At 41.5% G+C, this 24397-nt stretch overlaps 1 protein-coding gene across 2 annotated transcripts in view; it reads left to right on the top strand.

Moving 5' to 3' along the window:
• The window catches only part of Atl3 (atlastin GTPase 3), a 41908-nt gene that overhangs the window by 761 nt on the left and 16750 nt on the right, over nucleotides 1–24397 (top strand). For both annotated transcript variants that reach the window (XM_040748345.1, XM_005063889.4), the window contains exons 2-5: nucleotides 15319–15533; nucleotides 15728–15871; nucleotides 20430–20534; nucleotides 22060–22110. In XM_040748345.1, the coding sequence (XP_040604279.1) occupies nucleotides 15319–15533; nucleotides 15728–15871; nucleotides 20430–20534; nucleotides 22060–22110 (515 nt within the window). The remainder of the gene's footprint in view (nucleotides 1–15318; nucleotides 15534–15727; nucleotides 15872–20429; nucleotides 20535–22059; nucleotides 22111–24397) is intronic.

The following is a 24397-nucleotide window of genomic DNA, read 5'->3' as shown; positions in this document are numbered from 1 at the left end:
CGGGGTGCCTCCGCTCCGAGTCCGGGGCCGCGGGCTCCTGGAGCGGGCGGCGTTCTCGGCTTCAGTCGGGAGCCCACGGCGTGGTGCCGGCGGCCCGGTGGTCTGGCCGGTCCAGCTCCGCCCTGTGCCTGGCAGGGCGTGCCGGGCGGCGGCGCGCCCCGGAGTCGGGAAGCCGAGCCGAGAGACTGACAGTCTTAACGGGCCCGGATCGGCGGGAAGGTGGATGTTTTATTATTCAGTTTTAAAGTGCTGGAATGCTGCGGTGCGGCCTTGGAGTTGAAAGGCTTTATTTTTAATCGGAACAACCTTGAGGCACTGACAAGTATTAGGAAAGTTCGTTTTCCACCCGCGCTTATCTCCATGTTAGGAGATAAAAGAACTGGCTTAAATTGGTTGTTTGTTTTGCAAGTTTTTTTGAGTAAGTTTGGGTTCTTTGGCTTTTCTGAAGACACAAAACGAGGTAGTAAAAGTACTAAATGGAAGCCAAATAGTCCCACCATAAATTCATGGGTGCGATTTCGCCTGTCTTTTTTACCTGTCACTACTGCTCTAGTATGGGTATGCTCCTGAAGTGATTGAAAGTTTTAATTGCGAAATCTAAAGGGGAGGGGGAGGAAATCAATAATAGTGTTTGAAGAATCTTTTAGCCAATCTCAGTCTTCAAATTTGAACATGAAGTGGAATGTTTTTTGAAAGGTGAAGAAAAAAACTAACGGACTAAAACGGCGTGGTTTGAAGTTTTGCTTTCGAGAAGTGGACTTAAAACTCAAGGGCTTGTTACCTGTATCAGGTACTTAGCATCCATGCAAATGGCAAGTCAGTTTCTGTGCGGCTTTCACATGAGTGAAGGAGCGTTTGATCGAAAAAAATTCCACATAAGCATTAGGCCAGTACCAACATGCTGTTTTATTTGCAATAGTTTACTGTTCCTGTGATAGTCATAACAATAAGAAAAACAAAGGTAGGTGTGATTGTGTGCCAGAATAATTTTCTTAGTGTTTAGTAAATAAGACCTGTTTGTTTTGATACTAGGGATTGAACACTTTTGTGCTTTCTGTGAGTTTAACCCTAATTCCTAGGGCTGTTCAAAATGGGATTTTAAGAAAAAAAATTTTTTTGAGTTGGCATGATGATAGTCATTTAGAAGTGATGGCAAAACAGGAGTCAGGTTCATGCTTGGTTACATAGTGAATTGAATTTGAAGGTCAGCCTGAGTTACATGAAACCTTTTTTCAAACTTCCACCCCCCCAAAATAAAAATGAATTGATTTTCTAAATAAGAATTATAACTACTAACTAAAACAAAATAATGGAGCTAGGCTTGATGGTACATACCTGTGATCTAGCACTGTGGAGTCAAGTTGAGGCAGGAGGATTTTGAGTTGGAGGTTTTTTCCCAGTCAACCAAACAAAAATCCCAAAATGAATAATAATTGTATGTCAGAAATATGAAGTTCATCCCTTCCTGCTTCTATGAGTAGCTTAGATGGCTGTGAATGTGTGTGAAAGTTGACATAGAATTTATCCATGATGGGCCAGCCTAATGGCTCAGCATATAAAGGCATTTTTAACCACCCAAGCCTGTAACAACCAGAATTTGATTCCTGGGACCCACACCACTAGTGCAATGAGGGAACTAATTCCTACAGGTTATTCTCTGACCACATGTGCACTGTACATGTGAACACTCACTAAATAAATAAAATGTAATTAAAGAATTTAGGCATAATGACTAGCACAAATACATACATACATATATTCATATATATTTTTTTTTCTTCGAGATAGGGTTTCTCTTTGTAGTTTTGGGGTCTGTCCTGGCACTTGCTCTGTAGATCAGACTGGCCTGGAACTCAAAGAGATCCACCTGCCTCTGCCTCTGCCTCCCGAGCTTTGGGATTGAAGGCATGTGTCACCGCCACCTGGCTGCCTAGTAATATTTTGGCCTCCAGTTGAGGCCAATTTTAAACGTCTGATCTGCTTGTACCTCATGTACTTTCAGACATGCATCATTGCACCTGATGCTGTTAAAAGTTCCTTATGGTGTTAAAGTAACCAACAACTGCATTTCAAAATTTGAATTTTAAAACATTTCCCCTGGCTGTCTTACAGACTCTATGAGCATATTTAATGCTTAGAGGAAATAATGAAGGGGAGTAATGTAATTTGAAACAAATCCTAGTTGTTTTAGAACTGTGGGTCTGTATTATCTAGGGACTGCATATCTGTAGGTGGTGCACGCCTGTAATCCCGGCACTCGGGAGGCAGAAGCAGGTGGATCTTTGTGAGTTCGAGGCCAGCCTGGTCTAGAGAGGGAGTGCAAGGACAGTCTCCAAAACAATACAGAGAAACCCTATCTCGAAGAAGAAGAAGAAGAAGAAAAAAAACCTGTGTATTCTTGGGTTGAATGAGTAGATTAAAAAGAACTGGGTCTCACTGGGTAGCTGTGGTTGGCTTGGAATGTGCTTTGTAGATGAGGTTGGCCTTGAACTCACAAAAATCTGCCTCTCCTTTCCCAGTTTCAAATCACCACAATATGCACAACTCATAGATTCTTATTTTATTCATTCAGGGACCAGGAAACAGTGAAAGAGAAAATTCCCACTAATTTCATTTTGCATACTTATAAATAATCAGATTTTCTTGTTGATAGTTGTATACATTTGATTAATTTACTTGATAGAAGATAAGCATTTGTTGGGGGCTGGAGAGATGGCTAAGAGGTTAAGAGCACTGGCTGCTCTTCCAGAGGTCCTGAGTTCAATTCCCAGCAACCACATGGTGGCTCACAACCATCTGTAATGAGATCTGGTGCCCTCTCCTGGCTTGCAGACATATATTGAGGCAGGATGTTATATTCATAATAAATAAAAATCTTAAAAAAAAGATAAGCATTTGTTAGCAATTAGTGTAAATTAAGTGATAAGTCATATATAGCAAGTAAGCAAAGAGGGAATTCCAGGACAACCAGGGCTACGTAGAGAAATACTGTCTTGAAAAATCAAAACCAGCACCAAAAGGCAAATGAAAACAACAAAAAGGCTGAACCAGACTAAAACAAAACAAGAAAGGCTATTTAACTATAATTTGACTAATTAAAACCTTCAGGTTGGATTTCCTGTGTTTAGGAAAGAGGCAAGTATAATCACTATTGAATTTTCCTGTTAGAAAGTTGTTTTTTCCCCATGGGACTGGAGAGATGATGGCCTAGTGGTTAAGAGGAATTAGTTTTTGCAGAGCACAGGTTTGGTTCCCAGCACCACATCCCGTCTGTACCTTCACAACTGTATGTTTTGCTTCAGGGATCAGTCACCACCCTCTGCTTTCCCTGGGTTCCTACATGAATGTGCTGCTCATAAACTTAGGAAAGCACACACATATACACATAAAAAATTCTTAGCTACAGGTTTTTTGAGACTGGATTTCTCTGTGTAACAGCCCTGGCTGTCCTGGAACTCACTTTGTAGACCAGGCTGGTCTTGAACTGAGAGATCTGCCTGCCTTTGCCTTCCAAGTGCTGGGATTAAAGGTGTGTGCCTTAATCGCCTGGCCTGAATCTTTTTTTTTTTTAAGTTATTATTATTATTGAGTGTGCATGCATGATGGATGTGTATGGGTGATTATGCCTTGGCCTGTGTATGGAGTTCAGAGGACAACTTTGCACATTCAGTTCTCTGCTTCTGGGTTCAGCAGACTTTTTTATTTTTTTTAAAGATTTATTTATTTATTACATATACAGTGTTCTGCCTACATGCCAGAAGAGGGCACCAGATTGAATTGTAGATGGTTGTGAGCCACCATGTGGTTGCTGGGAATTGAACTCAGGACCTCTGGAAGAGCAGCCAGTGCTCATAACCTCTGAGCCATCTCTCCAGCCCCTCAGCCGACTTTTGAAGCTAGCACCTTTACTTGCTGAACCTACTTGGCTGCCTAGTTTCTGAATCCTAAATACTGTTTAGTCATACTTGGTTGTCATTAACCCATGAAACATTGACTTTCCTGTCAACAGATAAAATGGTTTTGTTTAGCATCTTGTGCTAAAACACAAAGATTATCTATAGTAAATGAGTTGGGAAAATTTTTCTTCTAAGCCCTTTAATTAGAATATACATTTCTCCCAATATTCTGGTTGGTTGGTGACTTAGGGTTTCTGTTGCTGTGATGAAATGCCATGACCATGAAACAAGTTGGGGAGGAAAGGGTTTATTAGGCTTACACTTCAGCATTGTTCATTGCTGAAGGAAGTCAGGACAGGAACTCAAACATGACAGGATCTTGGTGGCAGGAGCTGATACACGGAGGGGTATTGCTTACTGCCTTGCTTCCCCTGATTTGCTCAGCCTGCTTTCTTACAGAACCCAGGACCACAAGCCCAGGGATGGCAGCACCCACCATGGGCTGTGCCCTCCCCGCATGGATCACTAATTGAGAAAATACCTTACAGCTGGATCTCATGGAAGCATTTCCTCAATTGAGACTCCTTCCTCTCTGGTGACTCCAGCTTCTGTCGAGTGGACACACAAAACCAGCCAGTACAGTTGGGTTTGAGTAGTTTCACAGAATCTTTTCTGTGTATCCACTGGCACACTTACTGCCTTAAGCGAAAGTGCGACATAGAAGCACTGCAAAGAACTGCATCCAGGAGCAGAGTCAGCAGAGGGCTTTAGGCTCAGCATACTTCCCTTGTCTATGTTTTTTCTGGCTTTGTGAGTCGGGAACTTTAAGGACTGCCAGCAAAGGCAAGGCATGAAAACGGTATGCCTCTTTTTGTGTGTTGCTTTTGCCCTTTAGAGAATATGTTATTTCAGAGGAGGACTGGAAAACTCAGGTCATAACTCCACCATGACTCATATAGTTGGCGCAGTAAAATGTGTCTGTAGCTTTAGTTCCTTTGAGAGTTCTCTGGACAGTGAGGATGAGTACTGAGGATGGTTCTAGCCCAGCAGTTCTTTTTCATTTTTATTTGTTTATTTTTCTTTTAAGTTTTTTTCTTTTTAAGATTTGCCTGCAGGTGTATATATGTGTACCATGTGCATGCTTGGTGCCTGCAGAGGTCAGGAGAAAGCAACAGATACCCTGGAAATGGAGTTATGGACAGTTGTGAGCTGCTGGGAGCCAAACTAATGTCTTCTGCAAGAGCAGCAATTGTCTTAACTGCTGAGCCACCTTTCCAACTCTTCAGTGGTTCTTAACAGAATATGATTTTTTTTTTTGTCCATGTGTCTTTTTCTTTTTCCTTTTGGTTTTTCGAGACAGGGTTTCTCTGTGGCTTTGGAGGCTGTCCTGGAACTAGCTTTTGTAGACCAGACTGGTCTTGAACTCACAGGGATCCGCCTGCTTCTGCCTCCCGAGTGCTGGGATTAAAGGTGTGCACCACTAACGCCTGGCATACATGTGTCTTTTAAAAATGTCTGTAGGAGTTTTTGAATGTGTCTACTACTATGTAGTGGGTACAGACCAGGGATGCTGCTGAATGTCACATAGTTCATAAGATCCTTTCTTCCCACAGAGGGTTATCTGGCTATTAATGTCAGTAGTGCCAGGGTTGCCAAATTTTGAGCTACCTTATTCAATTAGTCCATTAAATTAAATTCTTTTGAAGCAGCAATGGTAACTGCTATCAGTTAAGCAGTTTCATTGTATTCTTAAATATTTGAGAACCACTTAAACTTACTATGGGGCTGGGTATGAACCACAGTTGGTAGAATACTTGACTAGTATGAATGGAGCCCTGGTGTGGATCCCAGAATCCCATAAAATTGTGCCAGTGATCCCAATATTCAGGAAGCTGATGTAGTGGGTTTAGAAGTCCAAGGTCAGCCTGGGCTGCATTATATTCTATTTCAGACAGACCAGAAACTTATTGGTTGTATGTGTGTATCTTCTGTGTATTTGTGGTGCTTGGGATCAAATTCAGTACATGTTAGGCAAGCAGTCCACCACTGAGCCTAGCCCTCCCAATAATATTCTTATAGTTGAGCTTACTAGGTTTTATGTATTCTTTTGTAAGATTGAAAAGGCTAACCATGATCAGTAGCCAACCTATGCTGTGCTTTTTAAACTATGCCATACTGTTTTTTTTTTGTTTGTTTGTTTGTTTTAAGACACAAGGTCTTTATTATATACCTCTGTTAATCCTAGGACTCATATGTAGACCAAGCTGGCTTCGAACTCACAGATCCATTTGGGTTCAAAGGTGAGTACCACTAGGGCTAGTGTCATATTATTTTTTTTTGTTGGTTAAGGTATTGAATCCAGGGCCTTGTTCATCCTAAGCATGTACTACAATACTGAGCTACATCCCTAGACTTCCCAGTTCTCTCTACTCCATTTTGAGACAGGGTCTTACTATGCAGCCTGGGCTGTGTAGACCAGGGTTCCCAGTACTAGGATTAAAGTTGAGTACCACCACTCCTAGCTTTGTTTTAGGGTCTGCAATTCTAGAAGGTGTTAGTATTGTAATACCCACGTCTACAAATTTTCCTAATAGTTTTACCTGTTAATCATTTAACTTCATTTTTTATTCAGTGTGAGTAATTATCATTTTAGTGCTGAGAATATATGGAATGTGGTTTACTAGAGAGATTGTTTGAATAGGCCTATTAAACCTCTTGGTTAGTGTGAATTAGATGTATTGTCCTAAAAGTAAAGGATAAGTCAGTAGTTACATAATTAGGGAAAAGGTTGTAGTGTCCTCATAAGCTGTTAAACTGCTTTCTTATTACTCAAGATTTTCAGCAAGCTGAAATGATGACTGATAGTTATCATTTATCATGAGCAATTTGTAGCAGTAATCAGGCAGACATTGATAACAGTGTTTCTATTTTCTCGAAGCATAGGCTTAAGTTTACTTCTGTGGATATATGACTATAACTATAGATAGGCCAGATTTTTATATATTTTCAAAGTTTCACATCTGTTGTCTACATTTGTGTGCTTCTAATCTATAGCATTATCTATTGTCTGAGTGTGTAGATGTGTACTTTGGAAATAACTGCTTCTGTAAAGGGAGAGGGGGGATATTATCCCTGAAATGTCATCACCAGGAATATGAGATTCTTGAGAGGTAAGCCAGGTGTGGTGGCTCATGCCTGTAATCTCAATATGTGGGAGGCTAAGGCAGGAGGATTGCCATGAGTTTTAGGCTAGTTGGAGCTAAAGTATGAGATCCTGTCTCAAAAAACAACCCTCTCCAACACCAGCCCAAAAAACAGTGGTTGGATTTTAGAGCTAAACAATTTCTGCCTGACTTTGTAGTTAAATGGAAGCTGAAAATGAAATGGTTTATTCAGTGCAGAACCAGGGCCAAAACTCTAGTGCTTCCATATGGCTATGGTAGGCTTTCCTTCTTTGCACACTGCCTCATTAGAGTGACAACCTTTGCCTTTAATCCCAGAACTGTAACTCCAGCACTCTAGAGGCTGAAGGAGGAAGATTGAGAGTTTGAAGTGAGCCTGGACAAGGCCTTGTAAAAACAAAAAGCTCAAGTAAAAATACCCTCAAATAACCTTTGTTAAAGCAGAAACTTCAGTTTTAGAAGGGAGAATTGATGATAAGACTTGATAATATATTACATATAGGGAGATAAAGCAGGAAAAATGCAGAGGACTTGGGAGAGATGGAGTAATTGAGAGGAAGCATTTTGAAATACTAAGTATAGACTTGTAAAATTACCACAGGGGAGTTTTGAACGGAGACTGAAGGCCAACTGGCCAGATCACACAGGCTGAGTGGCAGAACTGGAATAAGTAAGGACTTGTCTCCTGACTCTTCAGGTCAGGGCTTTCACATATCCCTTTTGCTAGTATGTGTGGACCATCTAGTGACCCTATACCTAGGCTTTTGTACATGTCGCTCAATTTAAAAATTGAGCATAGAGTGGAAATTATACAATAAAGAGCTCACTGAGCTGGCTGTGGTGGCTTTTGCCTATAACCTAGCACTTGGGAGGTGGAGGTAGAGGGATAGGAGTTCAAGATCAGCCTTGCCTGTATTCTGATTTTGAGACCCTCTGTCTCTCCCAGAAAAACTCATTGAGAGAGTAAGAACTACAAGAGATTACAGAAGAGTATTGATGTCAATCCAGCCACTGAGGATGAGGAAAGAAAAGAACTTCTGCAAGGAGATGCCAGAGGGCCTGAAAGGATGCTAGGATGTGTCTTGAATAAAGGTTTTAAGTTGTCTTCCTCCCCCCCTGCAAGAGAGGAGGATGAGATAGGCTCTTTATGTAGTCTAGGTTTGCCTCAAACTTTGAAGTCCTCCCTGGTTCTAGGATTACCAGGTTATAACTCCCGGTCTCTTTGTGAGGCTTTTTTGTCTTTCCGATGTTTCTTTTTCTTTTTCTTTTTTTTCTTTTTTTTTTTTTTTTTTGTTTTTTCGAGACAGGGTTTCTCTGTGGCTTTGGAGGCTGTCCGCCTGCCTCTGCCTCCCGAGTGCTGGGATTAAAGGCGTGCGCCACCAACGCCCGGCTTCCTGATGTTTCTGAAGCTAGCCTAACATACTTGATTCTCTTGCCTCTGCCTTTTGAGTGTTGGAATTTGCAGGCATGTGCCACCACCCCTCACCTGATAACTCCTAATTTTAGTATGATAACATTGTAATGACTGGAGTAATAAAATGTACACATCTCAGTGAAAACAGGAATGTGGGAAGGAAAACTGTTTATTGAGTACCTTATGTTGTCTTGTCAGGTGCTATGTTTTAGCTTTTAGATATTTTTTTCTTTAGGGTTGATATGTGTAGTCCTGGCTGTCCTGGACTCTGTGGAACAGGCTGGCCTAGAACTCACAGAGATCCACCTGTCTTTGCTTCTGAGTGCTGGGATTAAGGTGTGCACAACCACTGCCCAGCAGATTTTTTTTTTTAAAACACATTTCACTATATAGGCCATCCTAGACTTGAACTGATACTGTAGCCTAGTTGGGTTTGAATCAACAGTTCAGCTGATACTCCTTCTTGCAGCTAGGTCAGGTTTATAAATGGAAACTGAAGTGGTCATATAAATCTAGGGTTATATTGGCTTTGTTTATGCCAACCCCCCCCCCCCCCCCCCCCAGGGTTTCTCTGTGTAACAGCCCTAGCTCTCCTGGAACTTGCTTTGTAGACCAGGCTGGCCTCTAATTCAAAGATATTCACCTGCTGCTTTTGCCTCCCAAGTGCTGGGATTAAAGGCATGCAACAGCTCCGCCTGGCTATGCCCCAATTTTATGTTGGCTGCTGTTTATGGGCAATGTTCTGGGAACTTGGTGGACATAGCATTGAACAAAATACAAAAATTCCTGCCCTCTTAGAACCTAATGTTTTGGAATAGACAAGCCAAAATTCATGCCTTGCCCTGTCTTGATTGATGTTAAAGCCTATTTTTATTAATTTTGTCATACTATATAAAGCCATGGAGGGCAGGTGAGATAGCTCCCAGGTAAAAGCGCTTGCTGTAAGCCTGTTATTCTGAGAATAGTCCTTGGGTCCTACATGGTGGAGAGAACTAAGCCTTATATGTTTTCCTCTCATGTGTACACCGAACCTAGGCACCAGTGTAAGCACACATACACCCATACATATACACACATAAATAATGAAACTAAGTACTTAGAGGGTGGGGTGAGCCTCGAACTCAGAGATCCGCCTGCCTCTGCCTCCTGAGTGCTGGGATTAAAGGTGTGCGCCACCAACATCTGGCATGTTTTCCTTTTGTATGCCCCGAATTAAGAGACACTGTTAGTGAGCAAGGTCTCTTTTAGCCAAGTGAATGTTAATGACTGCTTATATTCCTGATGAGGACTTGGATTATTTTTGTCATTGGATTATTCCATCTTGCCTGTAGCCTGTACTTCTCTTTTATGCCACCAGCATTCTTAGGATCATAGCTTTAGATTGTTATACTGCATACCACCCACCCATTTGAGAATTACTGTGTGTTTGCTATGTGTTATTCTCATTGTTGAAGCTATAATAGAAGAATAGATGAAGTTGGAAATTCCAATGCATAGACTTAGTAATAAAGTCTTGGGAGAGTCTTGTATTGGTCACTTGATTTGGTTGTATTTAAAAGTTGCTATGTTACTGATTTAAACAAGATAGGCATCTTTCTTTCCCATAAAAGTGAACTGGTAGGGTACTTCTGCATGAAGCTCAGGCCCTGCCTTCTTGTTGTGCCAGTGTTCTAGGGTGTTGTCCTCTTGTGCCTGGCCCTCAGTGACTCACTTCCATTTCTCTATCTAGTCAGAAGGGGGAAAATGCTTAATCTAGAAGTTGCTTGTTTTTGTTTTTGTTTTTTTGTTTTCAGTCAGTCTACTGATCAAAACTTTCCCGTGTCACATGATCACAGAGGAGTTGGTCTGGAAATGTGATTCTTTTGGGTGCTTAATGCCCTGATAAAAACTTACATAGGGGAGGTATAAGGATTCATATATTATGCTGCCTGCTCCTGTCACCTGTCAGAATGGACTCGGCAGTACCCTGGTCAGCCCAGGGTTCCAGGATTGTGTAGTCTGCACAAAGGTGCAAAGGACCCCTCTAAAAGACAGGCCCCACCCACTTACGTTCTCTTGCAGCTTTCTTTCTGCTCTTCCTTTCCAAGCCTCTTCCCTGCGGTTCCCCGTCTCCCTCTTCTCTTCTGTCCTTGCTCTGTCTCTGTGTCTCTTTCCCTCTTCTCTTTCCTTCCCCCTCCCTCCCCTTAATAATAAAACTTCTTACTTAAGCTCTGTCTGCCTGGGGTGTTTGTCCCCTGCCTTGCTTGCCATGGAATCTGCCATGGTCCCCGAAGCAAGGCCCAATCAAGCTTTATCCCAACAGGAGGGGCATGAACTAGACAATAATGACATGTTGTTAAAATTCCATCCCATAAATAACCTGTCTACTGCTTCTCCTAATAACCCAAGCACAAACCAAGGCCCAATTCTGTCAAAATATACCCTGGATAGCCAATAAGTTTATTTGGCATCGCTATAGAACATAGGTAAGGGATTTCCTACAGGGGTGTGAGTGCTCCTCCTTCCAATGGTCACAACTGGAGAGCCTTTACCTAGAGTGATAGTGTAAATAAGGCAGAATTGCATACATAGATGTCTTAGGGTTACCATTTGTTTTTTTATATAATTTATTATTTATATAAATTGGTATTTTGCCTATATGTATATGTGAGGGTGTAGTACCCCTGGAACAGGAGTTATAGACAGTTGTGAGTTTTATAGACAGTTGTGAGTCGTCATGTGGGTTCTGGGAATTGAACCCAGGTCCTTTGGAAGAGCAGCCATTGCACTTCTGCTGAGCCATCTCTCTAGCCCCACATTACTGTTTCTGAATGAAACACCATAACCAAAGCAACTTGGGAGGTTCATCATCAGAGGAAGTCAGGACAAGAACTCAGGCAGGCAAGAACCTGGAGGCAGAGCTGATGCAGTAGCCATGGAGGAGTACCCTGTGCTTTCTTACAGAACCTTGCTCAGGGCGTTTTCCTATAGAAGACAGGACTACCAGCCCCACTGTGTCTCCACAATGGGCTGGGTCTTCTCCCATGAATCACTAAGAAAATGCCCTACAGCCTGATCTTAAACATTTTCTCAGTTGAGGCTTCTTCCTCTTTTCTTTTAGCTTGTCACAAAACTTGCCCAAACAGTAGGTGGTAGATGGTGGCTAGATATTACTCAGGTAAGGGTCTTGTGACTCTTCCTCACACCTCCACAAAGCAGTGTTAACAGTCAATAAGCCAGCTGGGATAATCATTTTGCAAGAGCCAACACTGAACACCCCAAGATGGTAGTTGTTGGGATGCATAAGTACTTAGTATGCAAATGCCATAATGAAATCCATTACTTTGTATGACAAAAAATTCAAAACAAAACAAAAACACCACACACGCACACAGTTGTATAGCAAGAGGGAGAATTAGAGAGTTTTGAGGTATTGCCACAAAAACTCAGCTTTCACCTTAAAGGGAAATACGAAATAATTTTGTTCTGGAGCCATATTTGAGTGACTTTGGCCTGGGGATATAGATTTAGGCTATCCTAAATCTTAAGAACATGGAAACAGTTTCATGAAGTTTTGTAGTTTTAACTTACCAAGTGAAAAAAATCAAGACAAGTTTGAAATACATTGGTGGATACAACAGTAAGGTGGTTATAGCAAGATAGGGGAAGCTTTTCTTTCTTTCTTTTTTTTGGGGGGGGGTTTGGTTTTTTGAGACAGGGTTTCTCTGTGGCTTTGGAGGCTGTCCTGGAACTAGCTCTTGTAGTCCAGGCTGGTCTTGAATTCACAGAGATCCACCTGCCTCTGCCTCCCGAGTGCTGGGATTAGAAGCATGCGCCACCAACGCCCAGCAAGGGGAAACTTTTCTTTAGGTTGTCTCATGACGTTCTTTAGCTTTTAGGTTGGTGGAAACTAGTGGTCTGTTAAGTTGTTAATAGATTCTAAAAGGTTTTTATCTGTTAATCACAGAGTACTAGTTGACAGAGATATGTGCCAGAAATAGCTGTTCTGGGAGCTAAAGCTAGCCCAGAGATAAGGTGATTAGCCTCTGGATCTGCAACATTTGAACCTCTCCATATGTTTAAGAAGTTTTTTTTTTTTTTGTTTGTTTGTGTATTGGTGTTTTGCCTGCATGTATGCCTATGTGAGGGTAACAGATTTTAGAATTACAGTTGTGAGCTGCCATGTGGGTACTGGGGAATTGAACCCTGGTCTTCTAGTAAGAGCAGTCTGTTCTCTTAACCACTGAGTCATCTCTCCAGTCCCATCACTGGAGTCTAATCATTCAGTCAGTCTCTACAGACACAGCTTCTTTCCATAAATTCTTGTTGGTTGAGGGAATACCATCTCTGCCACAGTTTGGCTTTGTTTCATAGACATCTTTCAGTCCCATACATTTCTTTAACCCTGATTTTTTTCTTAAGAATCAACTTCCCAGATTTTTTATTTTATAAAAGTGCTGGGAAAGAAACCCAGGGACTCACATGCAGTGGAGAAATGCTTTGCTAGTGAGCTACATCCTCACTCAGCCCAGATTTTTCTCATTAGTTCTTTCCTGTGAGACACTTGAAGACCTTTGGCTCTTAGATTTATCTGCTGCAGTGTCAATAGTTAATCTAGGATAGGAGTAGTGGTGCATGCCTGTAATCACAGTATTTGAGCTGAGGCAGGGGAATCTTGAGTTTTAGGCCATCTTGAGGTACAGAATGGATTCCAGGCTTAAAAAATCCCCTATCCCATTTGTGTGTGTGTGTGTGTGTGTGTGTGTGTGTTTGCATGTGTGTATGTGTGTGTTTGCATGTGTGTATGTGTGTGGGTACATTTGGAGCCCAAGGTTGACATAAGGAATTATCCTCATTAAACTCTTCCACCTTATTTGTTGAGCCAGGGTCTCTTAAACCCAAAGTGCAGCAATATTCTGGGGAATCTGCCTTCTGAGGTTGGACCCTGGGTTCTGGGATCTGAATTTCGGTCCTCAAGCACTTCAACCTCTAAGTCATCTCCATAGCCTTTTTTTTTTAAGTGTGTGTATGGGTGTTTTACTTGCATGTATGTATGTGCTCTATGTGCGTGTCTGACACCCACAGAGATCAGAACAGAGTGCTGAATTCTCTGCAGACAGGAGTCACAGATAGTTATGAGATGCCATGTGGGTGCTGGGAATTGAATCTGGATCCTCTGGAAGAGCAACAAGGGCTCTTAAACAGCTGAGTCATAACTCCAGCTCCTGTTTTTATTGGTTTTGTTTTTTCGAGACAGGGTTTCTTTGTCCTGGCTGTCCTGGAACTCACTGTGTAGACCAGGCTGACCTTGAACTCACTGACATCCGGCTGCCTCTACTTCCTGAGTGCTGGGATTAAAGACATGTGTCACTTCACTAACACATGTCCTTTTTATTGATATCTTTTTGTTTGTTTGTTTGTTTTGTTTTGTTTTGTTTTTTGAGACAGAATTTCTCTGTATTGTTTTGGAGGCTGTTCCTGGAACTCACTCTGTAGACCAGGCTGGCCTCGAACTCACAAAGATCCGCCTGCCTCTGCCTCCCGAGTGCTGGGATTAAGGGCTATCTTTTTGTTATTTACATATATTTTATTACATTTATTTGTGTAGAGTGTATGTGTGTGGCTACATGTATTCCATGGCGTGCATATGGGGGTCAGAGAACAACTTGACAGGAGTCTTCTCTCCTTCTGTATCGAAATCAGGCCATTGCAGGCTCTTTACATCTTTTTAAAAAATAGTTTTGGGATCAGTGAGATAGTTCGTCTGATAAAAACACTTCCCATGTAAGTCGACAACCTATATTGAATTCTTGGATTCCATGGTAGAAGGCGGAAAGAACAGTTCTGAAAGTTGTCCTGTGATCTCTACATGTAACATTAGCACATGTTCATTATATGTAATATTTGGTTTCATGATAGCATTTTCATAATACATAGCATGTCTTTTCTTTTCTTTGTTTTGTTTTGTTTTTCCAGTCAGGGTTTCTCTGTAGCTTTGGAAACTGTCTTGGAACTTGCTCTATAGACCAGGCTGGTCTCAAACTCAGATCTGCCTGCCTCTGCCTCCCAAATGGGAGAAGTAAAGGCATGCACCACCACCACTGGGCTGATAGATCCAGTCTTGTGCTGGTAACTACAATTTCTGCAAGACTGAGTGCAGGTGTGGTGCCATGCACTGAGAGGACTCTTCCACCTCACACTGCTGTCTTCTGGCTCTTAACATTCTTTCTGTCTTGTCTTCCCTGGCAGAGGAGGTGATTCAGATTCTCATGGCTGAATGTTCAACAGCCCTTTATTTTCAGCTCTGATCACTGATGAGTCTCTGCAGTTTCTGCTGTTACTGGGGCTTTTTTTTTTAATGTAGGAAGTTTGTTTATCGGGGGAAAGAAAAGGGAGTAAGAGAGGGGAGAGAGAAGAGAGAGATAGACAGAGATCTGCCTCACAGAAACAGCAGAAAGAGCTACTGGGGCTGGGGCCTTTTAATTAAAGAAATACTGTATTTGTGTGTGTGTGTGTGTGTGTGTGTGTGTGTGTGTGTGTGTGTGTGTGTGTGTGTGTAGCACACAGGCATATCCCGCATGTGAGAATCAGATCTCTTCTTTAAGCATGTGGGTCTTGGGGATTGAACTCAGGTTGTGTGACTTGGCAGCAAGCACCATTACCTGCTGAGTCATTTTGCAGATCCCTGGGGTCTTTTAATTAACAAATGTTCTTAGTGTTAATGGAGTTCTATTAGTACCCTCACATACTCTCTTATGGTTATCATATATGTGCCTTGTTAAAGCTTTTGTTCTCTTCATGGTATATGTGTAAAACTTATTTTTTTTTTATCTCTAAATGAGCATAGGTGATACCATGGAGAGTGGAAAACCTGGTCCAGTGCAGGTTGTTTTGGTTCACAAAGAGCAACATTCCTTTGAGCTAGAAGAGAGAGCCTTGGCCAGCATCCTTCTGCAGGATCACATCCGAGATCTTGATGTGGTAGTAGTATCAGTGGCTGGTGCCTTTCGAAAGGGCAAATCCTTCATTCTGGACTTTATGCTACGATACTTATATTCTCAGGTAAGGAAGAACTAGTTTATTTCAAAGTAGAAAATGAGCAAAATAAGTTCATTACTTAAGATTTGGTGAGAGATCTGGGTATGTAGTATGATAATAAAGTGCTTGCCAGATGTGTGTAAAAACCCTGTATTTTACCCCCAGTGTCTCAGAAAGCAAAACCAAAGATGTAATAGAACATCTTATTTCTCTTGTAGAAAGAAGGTGGTCATTCAAATTGGTTGGGTGACCCAGAAGAACCACTGACAGGATTTTCATGGCGAGGAGGCTCTGACCCAGAAACCACTGGGATTCAGATTTGGAATGAAGTTTTCACTGTGGAGAAGCCAGGTGGGAAAAAGGTAAGGATGTTAAAAAATAAAAGAAAGGAAAAGACTGAGATGTTAGAATAACCAAATGAGAAGTTACATTTATTTTTTTCATGATAGGATTTTTCTTGATAAGTTTGTCAGGTGGGTCTGGAACTCACTAGGTACCACAGGCTGGCCTTGAATCCTGAGAGCTCTGCCTCAGCCACCTATGTGCTGGGATCATAGGTGCATACTACCATGCTTGGCTCTAGCAAAAAATAATTTTGATCCTTCTATGTCCATGGTAACTTCTATGTCCTAATGTAATTGCTTTTCTGTTGAGTTTTTTGACAGTAAATTCTACAATGTATTGTCTAGCTCCTTTTTTTTTTTGTCCTGAGACAGGATTTCTCTGTATTGTTTTGGAGGCTGTCCTGGAACTCACTCTGTAGACCAGACTGGCCTTGAGCTCACAGAGATCCACCTGCCTCTGCCTCCCTAGTGCTGGGATTAAAGGCGTACGCCACCACCACTGCCTGGCCAGTTTGGGCTTCTTAAAATGTACATAAAGGAGCTTGGCATGCTGACTTATACCTGTAATCCCTACACTCAAGAAGCTGAAGTAGGAAGATTGGCACACATTTGGGATCAGCCTGGGCTATAAAGTGCGGGACACTGTTTCACAAACAACAGAAAAGTGGTTTGGAAGTTTTACTGTGCTAGTGTGTGCTGTGAGACCATTTCTCTCAGTGTTGAGTACACATGTAGCTTCTGCTCTTCAGAGAGCTTCCAACATATCCCCTTGTTTCCTCTATAGTCTCAGTTTTCTAATTGGCAGATATGTGTGACAGTGAACTTTTGTTAAGTTGGGCTATCATGCTGATTCAGAACTCATCCTGATTCAGTGGTTTTTAGCATATACATACAGCTGAAGAGGTATCATCACCATCTGACTCCAGATCATTTCATTACTCAGAAGCCTCTGTATCATTAGCAGTCATTCTTCATTTCCATCTTCTTCCAGGCCCTTGCCTCTACTAATTTACTATTGATTGAGCTGTTAGGAGTGAACCTAGTGCTATGTGTATGCCAGGCAAGTGTTCTAAGCTCTTGGTTACATCTCTAGCATCTCCATGGAGCTGTCTTTTCTGAGCATATGATACAAGTTAAATTATATGCTTTTTGGGTCTGCCCTCTCCATTCATCTTAATTTTCTTACAGCATTCAATAGTTCTTTACTCCCTTTCATGGCCGAACAGTATTACATTGTATGAAAATACCATACCTTTTTTATTCATCAGTTGTGAATGTTTGGGCTGCTTTTATCTTTTGTATATTATAAATAATGCTGCCTGTGCATGCCTGTAATACTAGTACTTGGGAGGCTGAGGCATGAGTTTCAGGGTAGCTTGGGCTGCAATGTGAGATCCTGTCTAAACTAACCTCTTCCCTCAAAATAAACAAAACCCAGAGCTGGAGAGTTGACTCAGTGACTCAAGGGCATTTGTTGCTGCTCTTTCAGAGAACCTAGGATTGATTCCCAACCCCCACATAGTGTCTCACAGCCATCTGTAATTCCAGTCCCAGGGTATCCAGTACCCTCTTGCAACCTCAGTGGACACAACACATGTGGCGCACAGATATACATGCAAACAAAATAGTCATATACATAAATAATAAACACATCTAAAAAAACTTATAAAAATACTACCTGCCTTAAACATCTATGTACAAATTTTGTAAGATTGAAGTTCTCTTGTATATATCTATATGTTTGCTTTTTGTGTCTGTGACAAATACCTGAGATACACAACTTCAGGGAGAAAAGATTTATTTCTGTCACAGCTTCAGAATTTCCAGTCATCAGCCGTTTATTGCTGTGGACCTGAACATGTCAGGAAGCAGGTGATGGAGCAAAGCAGCTTACTTTGTAGTGGACAGGAAGCTGGAGACAGACAGGCTGGGCCAGGGCAAACATATGCCTCAGAGTTGTGTCCTGAGTCCCTACTTACTCATTCAATATGAACTCATCAGTGGGTCACCATTAATGAGGTGAATGCCCTCACAATGCAGTCACCTCTTAATATGAGATTCAGCAGCTGAGGACCAAGTCCTCAGCAAAAGAGCTTGGGGAAAATGCTGTGTGCGTTTCTGTGTCACATGGCAATTCTGTAACTAACTTTATTATTATTTTTTTATGTGTATGGGTTAGTTATGCCTGCATGTATTTCTTTATACCATGTGCATGCAGTGCCTACAGAAGCCAGAACTGGGGTTTTGGGTAGTTGTGAACCCTGTATGTGGATGCTTGGAGTCAAACTAAGGTCCTTTGGAAGAGCAGCCAGTGCTCCTAACCACTGTATTACTCCAACCTGTGACTAACTTTAAAAAAGATGCCTGATACCTTCTAAAGAGAGCTCTACTAACCTATGTGTATAACTAGGAATGCAGGAAGCTCTAGTTTCTACATCTTTCCAGTTCCTGATACTGTTTTTCTTTCTTTTGCGTGAGATCAGATTTAAAATCAAAAGCTGGCCTCCAATTTGATACCTTAGCCTCCTGAATCCTGGGATTACAGGTGTGCTCCAATATGCTTGGCTTATTTGTTCTTTTTATGTATATTAACTTATTTGATGGCCTTGTGTACACTTCTGAATAGCCCTTTGTCTGGAGACCTTGTGTGTGTGTGTATTCCTATGTTGGTGCATATATGTTTGTGTGTTGGTGTACATGTATGTGTTGAGACCATAGGAGAGCCTCAGACTTTAGTTTCATCCTTAGGAATGTTATTTATCTCTTCTGAGACAGTGTTTCATTGGTCTGGAGTTTACCAATTAGGCCAGACTATTGGCTAGGGAGCTGCAGGGGTCCTCTTGTTTCTTCCTCTCCAGTGTTGGGACTACAAGCGCATACCATGAAGTACAGGATTTTCATGTGGGTTCTGGGGAATACAAATTCATTTTATAAAGTGCCTTACTGACAGAGCGGTCTCCTCTCCAGTTCTGTGCGCGTGGCGTGTGTGTGTGTGTGTGTGTGTGTGTGTGTGTATGTGTAATAGCCAGCTTAGTAGGTGTGAAGTGGTAAATTATTGTGGTTTTATATTATATATATGTATTATAATTCATTTGTATTTTACTAGTGACTAATGGCATTGAACATTTTCAGGTACTTCAGAGCCATTGTACTTTTTTTTTTTCAGATAGGGTTTCTCTGTGGCTTTGGAGACTGTCCTGGAACTAGCTCTTGTAGACCAGGCTGGTCTCAAACTCACAGAGATCCTCCTGCCTCTGCCTCCCGAGTGCTGGGATTAAAGTGCTGGCATTAAAGGCGTGTGCCACCAACACCCGGCTGCCATTGTACTTCTTTGGAGTAATATCTATTCAAATCAAAGTGTACAAAATACAAATGTGTACAAAACTGTTTTATGTGTATGGGTATTTTGTCTAAGTGTATGTGTGCACCACATACGTAACTGGTATCTATGAAGGCTAGAAGAGGGCATTGGGTCCTCTGGAACTGGAATTACAAATGTGGGTGCTAGGAATTGAACACTGGTCCTCTGGAAGAGTAGCAAATTTTCTTAACCACTGAACCATCTCTCCAGTCTCTGGCTTATCTTTGTAAACTATCTTATAAAGTATCGGGTTTCCTTAAGATTTTTTTTCATATATACCTAGTTTTGGTTGACCCCTCAGCGCCTCTGTTTTGTTCCCATTCGCATTTAAAAATTTTCAGCCCCATTTCCCCTTCCATCATGTGTCTTTTACTAACCCCATCTTTATGTCTCTCTCTCTCTTTTTTTTTTGTGACTGGGTTTCTCTGTGTAACAGCCTTGGCTGTCCTGGAACTCTACAGACTAGGCTGGCCTCACATTCACAACAGATCTGTCTGCTTCTACCTCTGGAGTGCTGGGATTAAAGAAAGGTGTTCACCACCAACTCTTTCTTAAAGCCTCTCTTTTCTCTTTTTGGCCTCTACACATTCACTCACATAAATAAGGCATATAAAAAAAATTAGAAGCTGGTATCTTCATATGAAAGAAAATGTGTTTGACTTTCTGAGCCTGAGTCAGCTTTCTTAATATACTACTTTTTATTCTTACCTGTCTTCTTGGGAATTGCGTTTTTCTTTATGGCTGATAAAGTTCCTTTGTTTACATGTACCACTGCCTCACGAGTGCTGGGATTAAAGGCATGTGCCACCACCACCCCGTTTTTTTTTTAATTTTTAAGCCACTGATTTCCATAGTGGCTATTCCAGTTTACATTCCCAATTAAGTAAACATTTTAGAATTTAATTTAAAAATTAACATTAAAACATGAAATGCCTGGTGAATAGTGAGAAATGGCTGGGTATGACATTGACATTTTCCATTGGTGAGATAATTTTATCTTTTTTTTGTTTTTTTGAGACAGGGTCTCATTCTATAGCCCATACTGGCCTCTAACTCCTTATGTAGTCCAGACTTTCTTGAACATATCACTATCCTTTTCCCTCAGCTTTTCAAGTGCTGAGATTATAGGATACCAGGTCCAGCTGTGTACTTTTTATTTTTTGCATTCTCCCTCTCTTTATTTTAACCTTTTTTGTCTTTCCTTTCCTTTTTTAGGTTGCAGTTGTTCTGATGGATACCCAGGGGGCATTTGACAGCCAATCAACTGTGAAAGATTGTGCTACCATCTTTGCTTTAAGCACCATGACTAGTTCTGTTCAGGTAAGATCCCCTTCTTTGCTCCCCTTCCTTTTCCCATCTTCCCCCTTTTCTTCCTCCTCTGGGATTAAACCTAGGATCTTGATAGTGCCTGGAAACTATTCTACACTGAGCTCTCCAGTCTGTCAGTCATTTTTCTATTAGCAAAATTCTTGTGGTTGTTTATGAGTGTTCTTTTTAGACTGTTCTAGTTTGCTCTTCTGTGGCTGTGATAAACCACTGATTAAAATCAACTTGGGGAAGAAAAGCTTTATTTAAAGGCTTACACTTTTAGGTCCTGGTCCATCATTGAGGGAAGTCAGGGCAGGAACTCAAGGCAGGAATCTGGAGATCTGGAGACAGGAGCCATAGAGGAATGCTGTTTACAGACTTTTTCCTGCTCATGCTTAGCTATATAATATAAAATAAAAATTCAGGCCCACCTGCCAAGGGATGGTGCCACCTACTGTGGGCTGGATCCTCCCACATCAGTCACAGATGAAGAAAATAAAATCTCTTCCTGGCTCAGCAGTTAAGAGCACTGGCTAGTTCTCTAGAACACCTAGGTTCAATTCCCAGCACCTGCTAGGCAGCTCACAACTGTCTGTACCTCCAGTTCCAGGGCATGCATGTGGTGCATGTACCTGTGCATATAGGCAAAATATTATGCAAATAAAAAAAGATAAATCCCAAAAAGAAAGAAAATCTCTGGCCACAGGACAGTCTTGAGTGAGGAAATTATTCTGTGGAGGTTTCTGATTTCCCAGGTGACTTAAAGATTATGTCAAGTTGTTTTAAAAAATGTAACCAGCACAAGCTACATGCATATTTAAACTGTTAAGCTCAGAATGAGTTTTTTCTTTTTTTTTTTTAAATTTTTATTTATTATGTATATAGTATTATGTCTACATGTATCCCTGCAGGTCAGAAGAGGGCACCAGATCTCATTACGAATGGTTGTGAGCCATCATGTGGTTGCTGGGAATTGAACTCAGGACCTCTGGAAGATCAGCCAGTGCTCTTAACCTCTGAGCCATCTCTCCAGCCCTTTTTTTTTTTTCTTTTTTTTTTTTAAACTAAGTTTTTTTTTTAAAGACTTTTATTTATTATGTATACAGGGTTCTGCCTACAGGCCAGAAGAGGGCACCAGATCTCATTACAGATGGTTGTGAGCCACCACGTGGTTGCTGGGAATTGAACTCAGGTCCTCTGTAAGAGCAGTCAGTGCTCTTAACCTCTGAGTCATCTCTCCAGCCCCAGAATGAGTTTTTTCTACTTATATAATTATATACAAAATATTCCAAGAAAAATCTCAAACCTCTTAAACTGTTTTATACTATAAAGAAGGAATTTTTGGATTTTAGCCCTATATTCTTATTTTTCTCAAAAGACTAGTAATACTTATCTCTCTCTCTCCCTCTTCTCTCCCCTCCCTCATATGCTTAAATTCAAATCTTCAGTTGTACAAAGCTCCATTCAGTGTTCGAAGCTTATTTGGGATGTGTTTGAAGTAAGCCAGAGTGCTATCAATCTGGATTTTGTTTTCTAGATTTACAATTTGTCCCAGAACATTCAGGAAGATGATCTTCAACAGCTACAGGTAATAAAAAAGGGTAATGGGAGTAGTGTCTAAAAGATAAAATATCAAGTGTTTTCTATCCTATGTGGAATGTAGACATGAAAACAGAAGGAGGAGCTGTCTGAGAATGGAAGGATCCCAGAGAGGAGGAGGGATGTGAGAAAAAGGGGGGGAGGGAGAGAGGGAGAGAGAGAGGACTTTGGGAGAAACTGAATGAAGCATTGAAAATAGAAATTTTAGAGCTATAAGAGCTATAAGGTTGTAGTAATCCTCCACTCTGTGCACTTGTTTCTCTTTCTCTGTCTTCCTTCCCTTGAGACAGGCTGGTCTTGGACTTCTGATTTTCCTGCCTCTGTCTCCCAAGTGCTGTGATTACAGGTATGCTCTACCACGACAGGCTTTATCTATTGCTGAGGTGTAGTTAGAAGTGCTTGTGAGCCACCTGACTTGACTTGCAGGGAACTGAACTGTGAGAGCATTGTGAGTAAGAACAGTTGAGCCATCTCTCCAGCCCTTTGATGCCTTTTCGACTCCTCTTTCACAGTTTTTCAAAAGTCTTATCTTGAATGAAAAGAAGCCAAATGTTACAGATATATCAATGGTTGTGATAGATACCGTCATCCTACACCCCCACCCCAGGGTCTCTATGTAGTCCTGGCTGACCTCAAGAACTCAGAAATCCTCTTGCCTCTGCTAGGATTAAAGGCATGCACCACCACATGACAATTCTTACCCTCACAGGTTGAGACAGGATTTCTCTGTGTATCCATGACTGTCCCGGAACTAATTCTGTAGATCAGGCTAGCCTCCAACTCAGAGAGATCCACCTGCCTCTGCCTTCCAAATTCTGGGATTAAAGGCGTGCGCCACCCACCAGCTGGCGATCTTCACAGGTTTTATAGTCCAGTCTGTGAGAGAGACATGAATGAAGAGGCATAGTGGTCACAAATACTCTGCAAACTGGATGGTATATTTTTGCACAATTGCTGACAATAAAGTGTGGGGGATGGATCAGTGAGATGGTTCACTAGGTAGACATGCTTGGGCCTGATAACCCAAGTTCAATCCCTGGATCCCACAGGGTGGCAGTGGAGAACCTATTCTACAAAGTTGTCCTTTGACCTGCGTGAAAGAACACAAAATGAATGTTTTAAATGGGGAAGGCTGGAGAGGTAGCTAAGAGATAAAACAATTGCTTATGTGTATAACCTTAGGTTCAGTGTTCAAAAGTATGTATGTGTATTTGCATGCTATGTTACACACGTGGGGTTTAATTTGGGAGTCAGTATTCACTTTCCACTTTGTTGAGGCAGAGCCTGTCTTGTTTTTACAGCTGTGTGTCTTAGGCTAGTTGGCCTCTTAGCTTTGGGTGTTTGTCCTGACCTTCCATCCCATCTTGCTGTAGGAGTTCTGGGATTATTAATGCAAACTACTGAATCTGGTTTTTTGTGTAGTTCTCAAGCTTGCACACCTAAAGCTTTTACCCACTGAATGATTTTTCTCAGCCCCAAGGCTAGATTTTTGTTGTTATTTAGACCACATACACTACTCTTGTATTTCTCTGGTAGAGGGTAGGGATCTAGGGGCAGACCTCCAAACTTTTTTAAGTTGTCAGTTCCATTCCCTTGTTCCTCCTGCAAGGAACTCAGCCTTTTCATTTCTCGGCAGTTAAGGATTCTGCTGAGAAGCCGGGCGCAGCACTTGGGAGGCAGAGGCAGGCGGATCTCTGTGAGTTCAAGGCCAGCCTGGTCTACAGAGCGAGTTCCAGGACAGCCTCCAAAGCTACACAGGGAAACCCTGTCTCGAAAAACCAAAAAAAAAAAAATTCTGCTGAGAGAAAATTTTCACTTTTTGGGTCTTTTTGCTACCTTCTATTTTAAAATACCAGAACTGGACAGTTACTCTCTATTCTTTTTGTTCATAGTGTTTGTGACATGTTCTTTGTACTGTCATATTATTTCATGTCCTCTTTGTCCTGCAAATTTGATATTTAAACTTCATTTTATTATACTTAACTGTGACTTCATGAAGAAGCAGGTAAATGTATGCAATTAACCTAATATGAGTGGATTCATTCAGTTATTTGACTAGTGTAGATATTTACTAAACCACTGGGATTTTTGTTGTTGGAGATAACAGTGCAAAAAACGGGAATGTCCCTGTACATTGGTCTGAGTGCTGATGGTAATTAAAGGGTCAGACAAATGAATATTTAAACTTTTAAAATTTATTTTATGTGTGAGTGTTTTGCCTGCATGTATGAATGTGCCCAGTGTCCATGAAGGCCAGAAGAGTGTTGTATCCCCTG

This window comes from Mesocricetus auratus, unplaced genomic scaffold (assembly GCF_017639785.1).
Source record: "Mesocricetus auratus isolate SY011 unplaced genomic scaffold, BCM_Maur_2.0 Super-Scaffold_4256, whole genome shotgun sequence".
NCBI classification, from domain to species: Eukaryota; Metazoa; Chordata; class Mammalia; order Rodentia; family Cricetidae; genus Mesocricetus; species Mesocricetus auratus.
The sequence above is the reverse complement of the archived record's forward strand: the minus strand, read 5'-3'. Positions and strand labels throughout refer to the sequence as shown.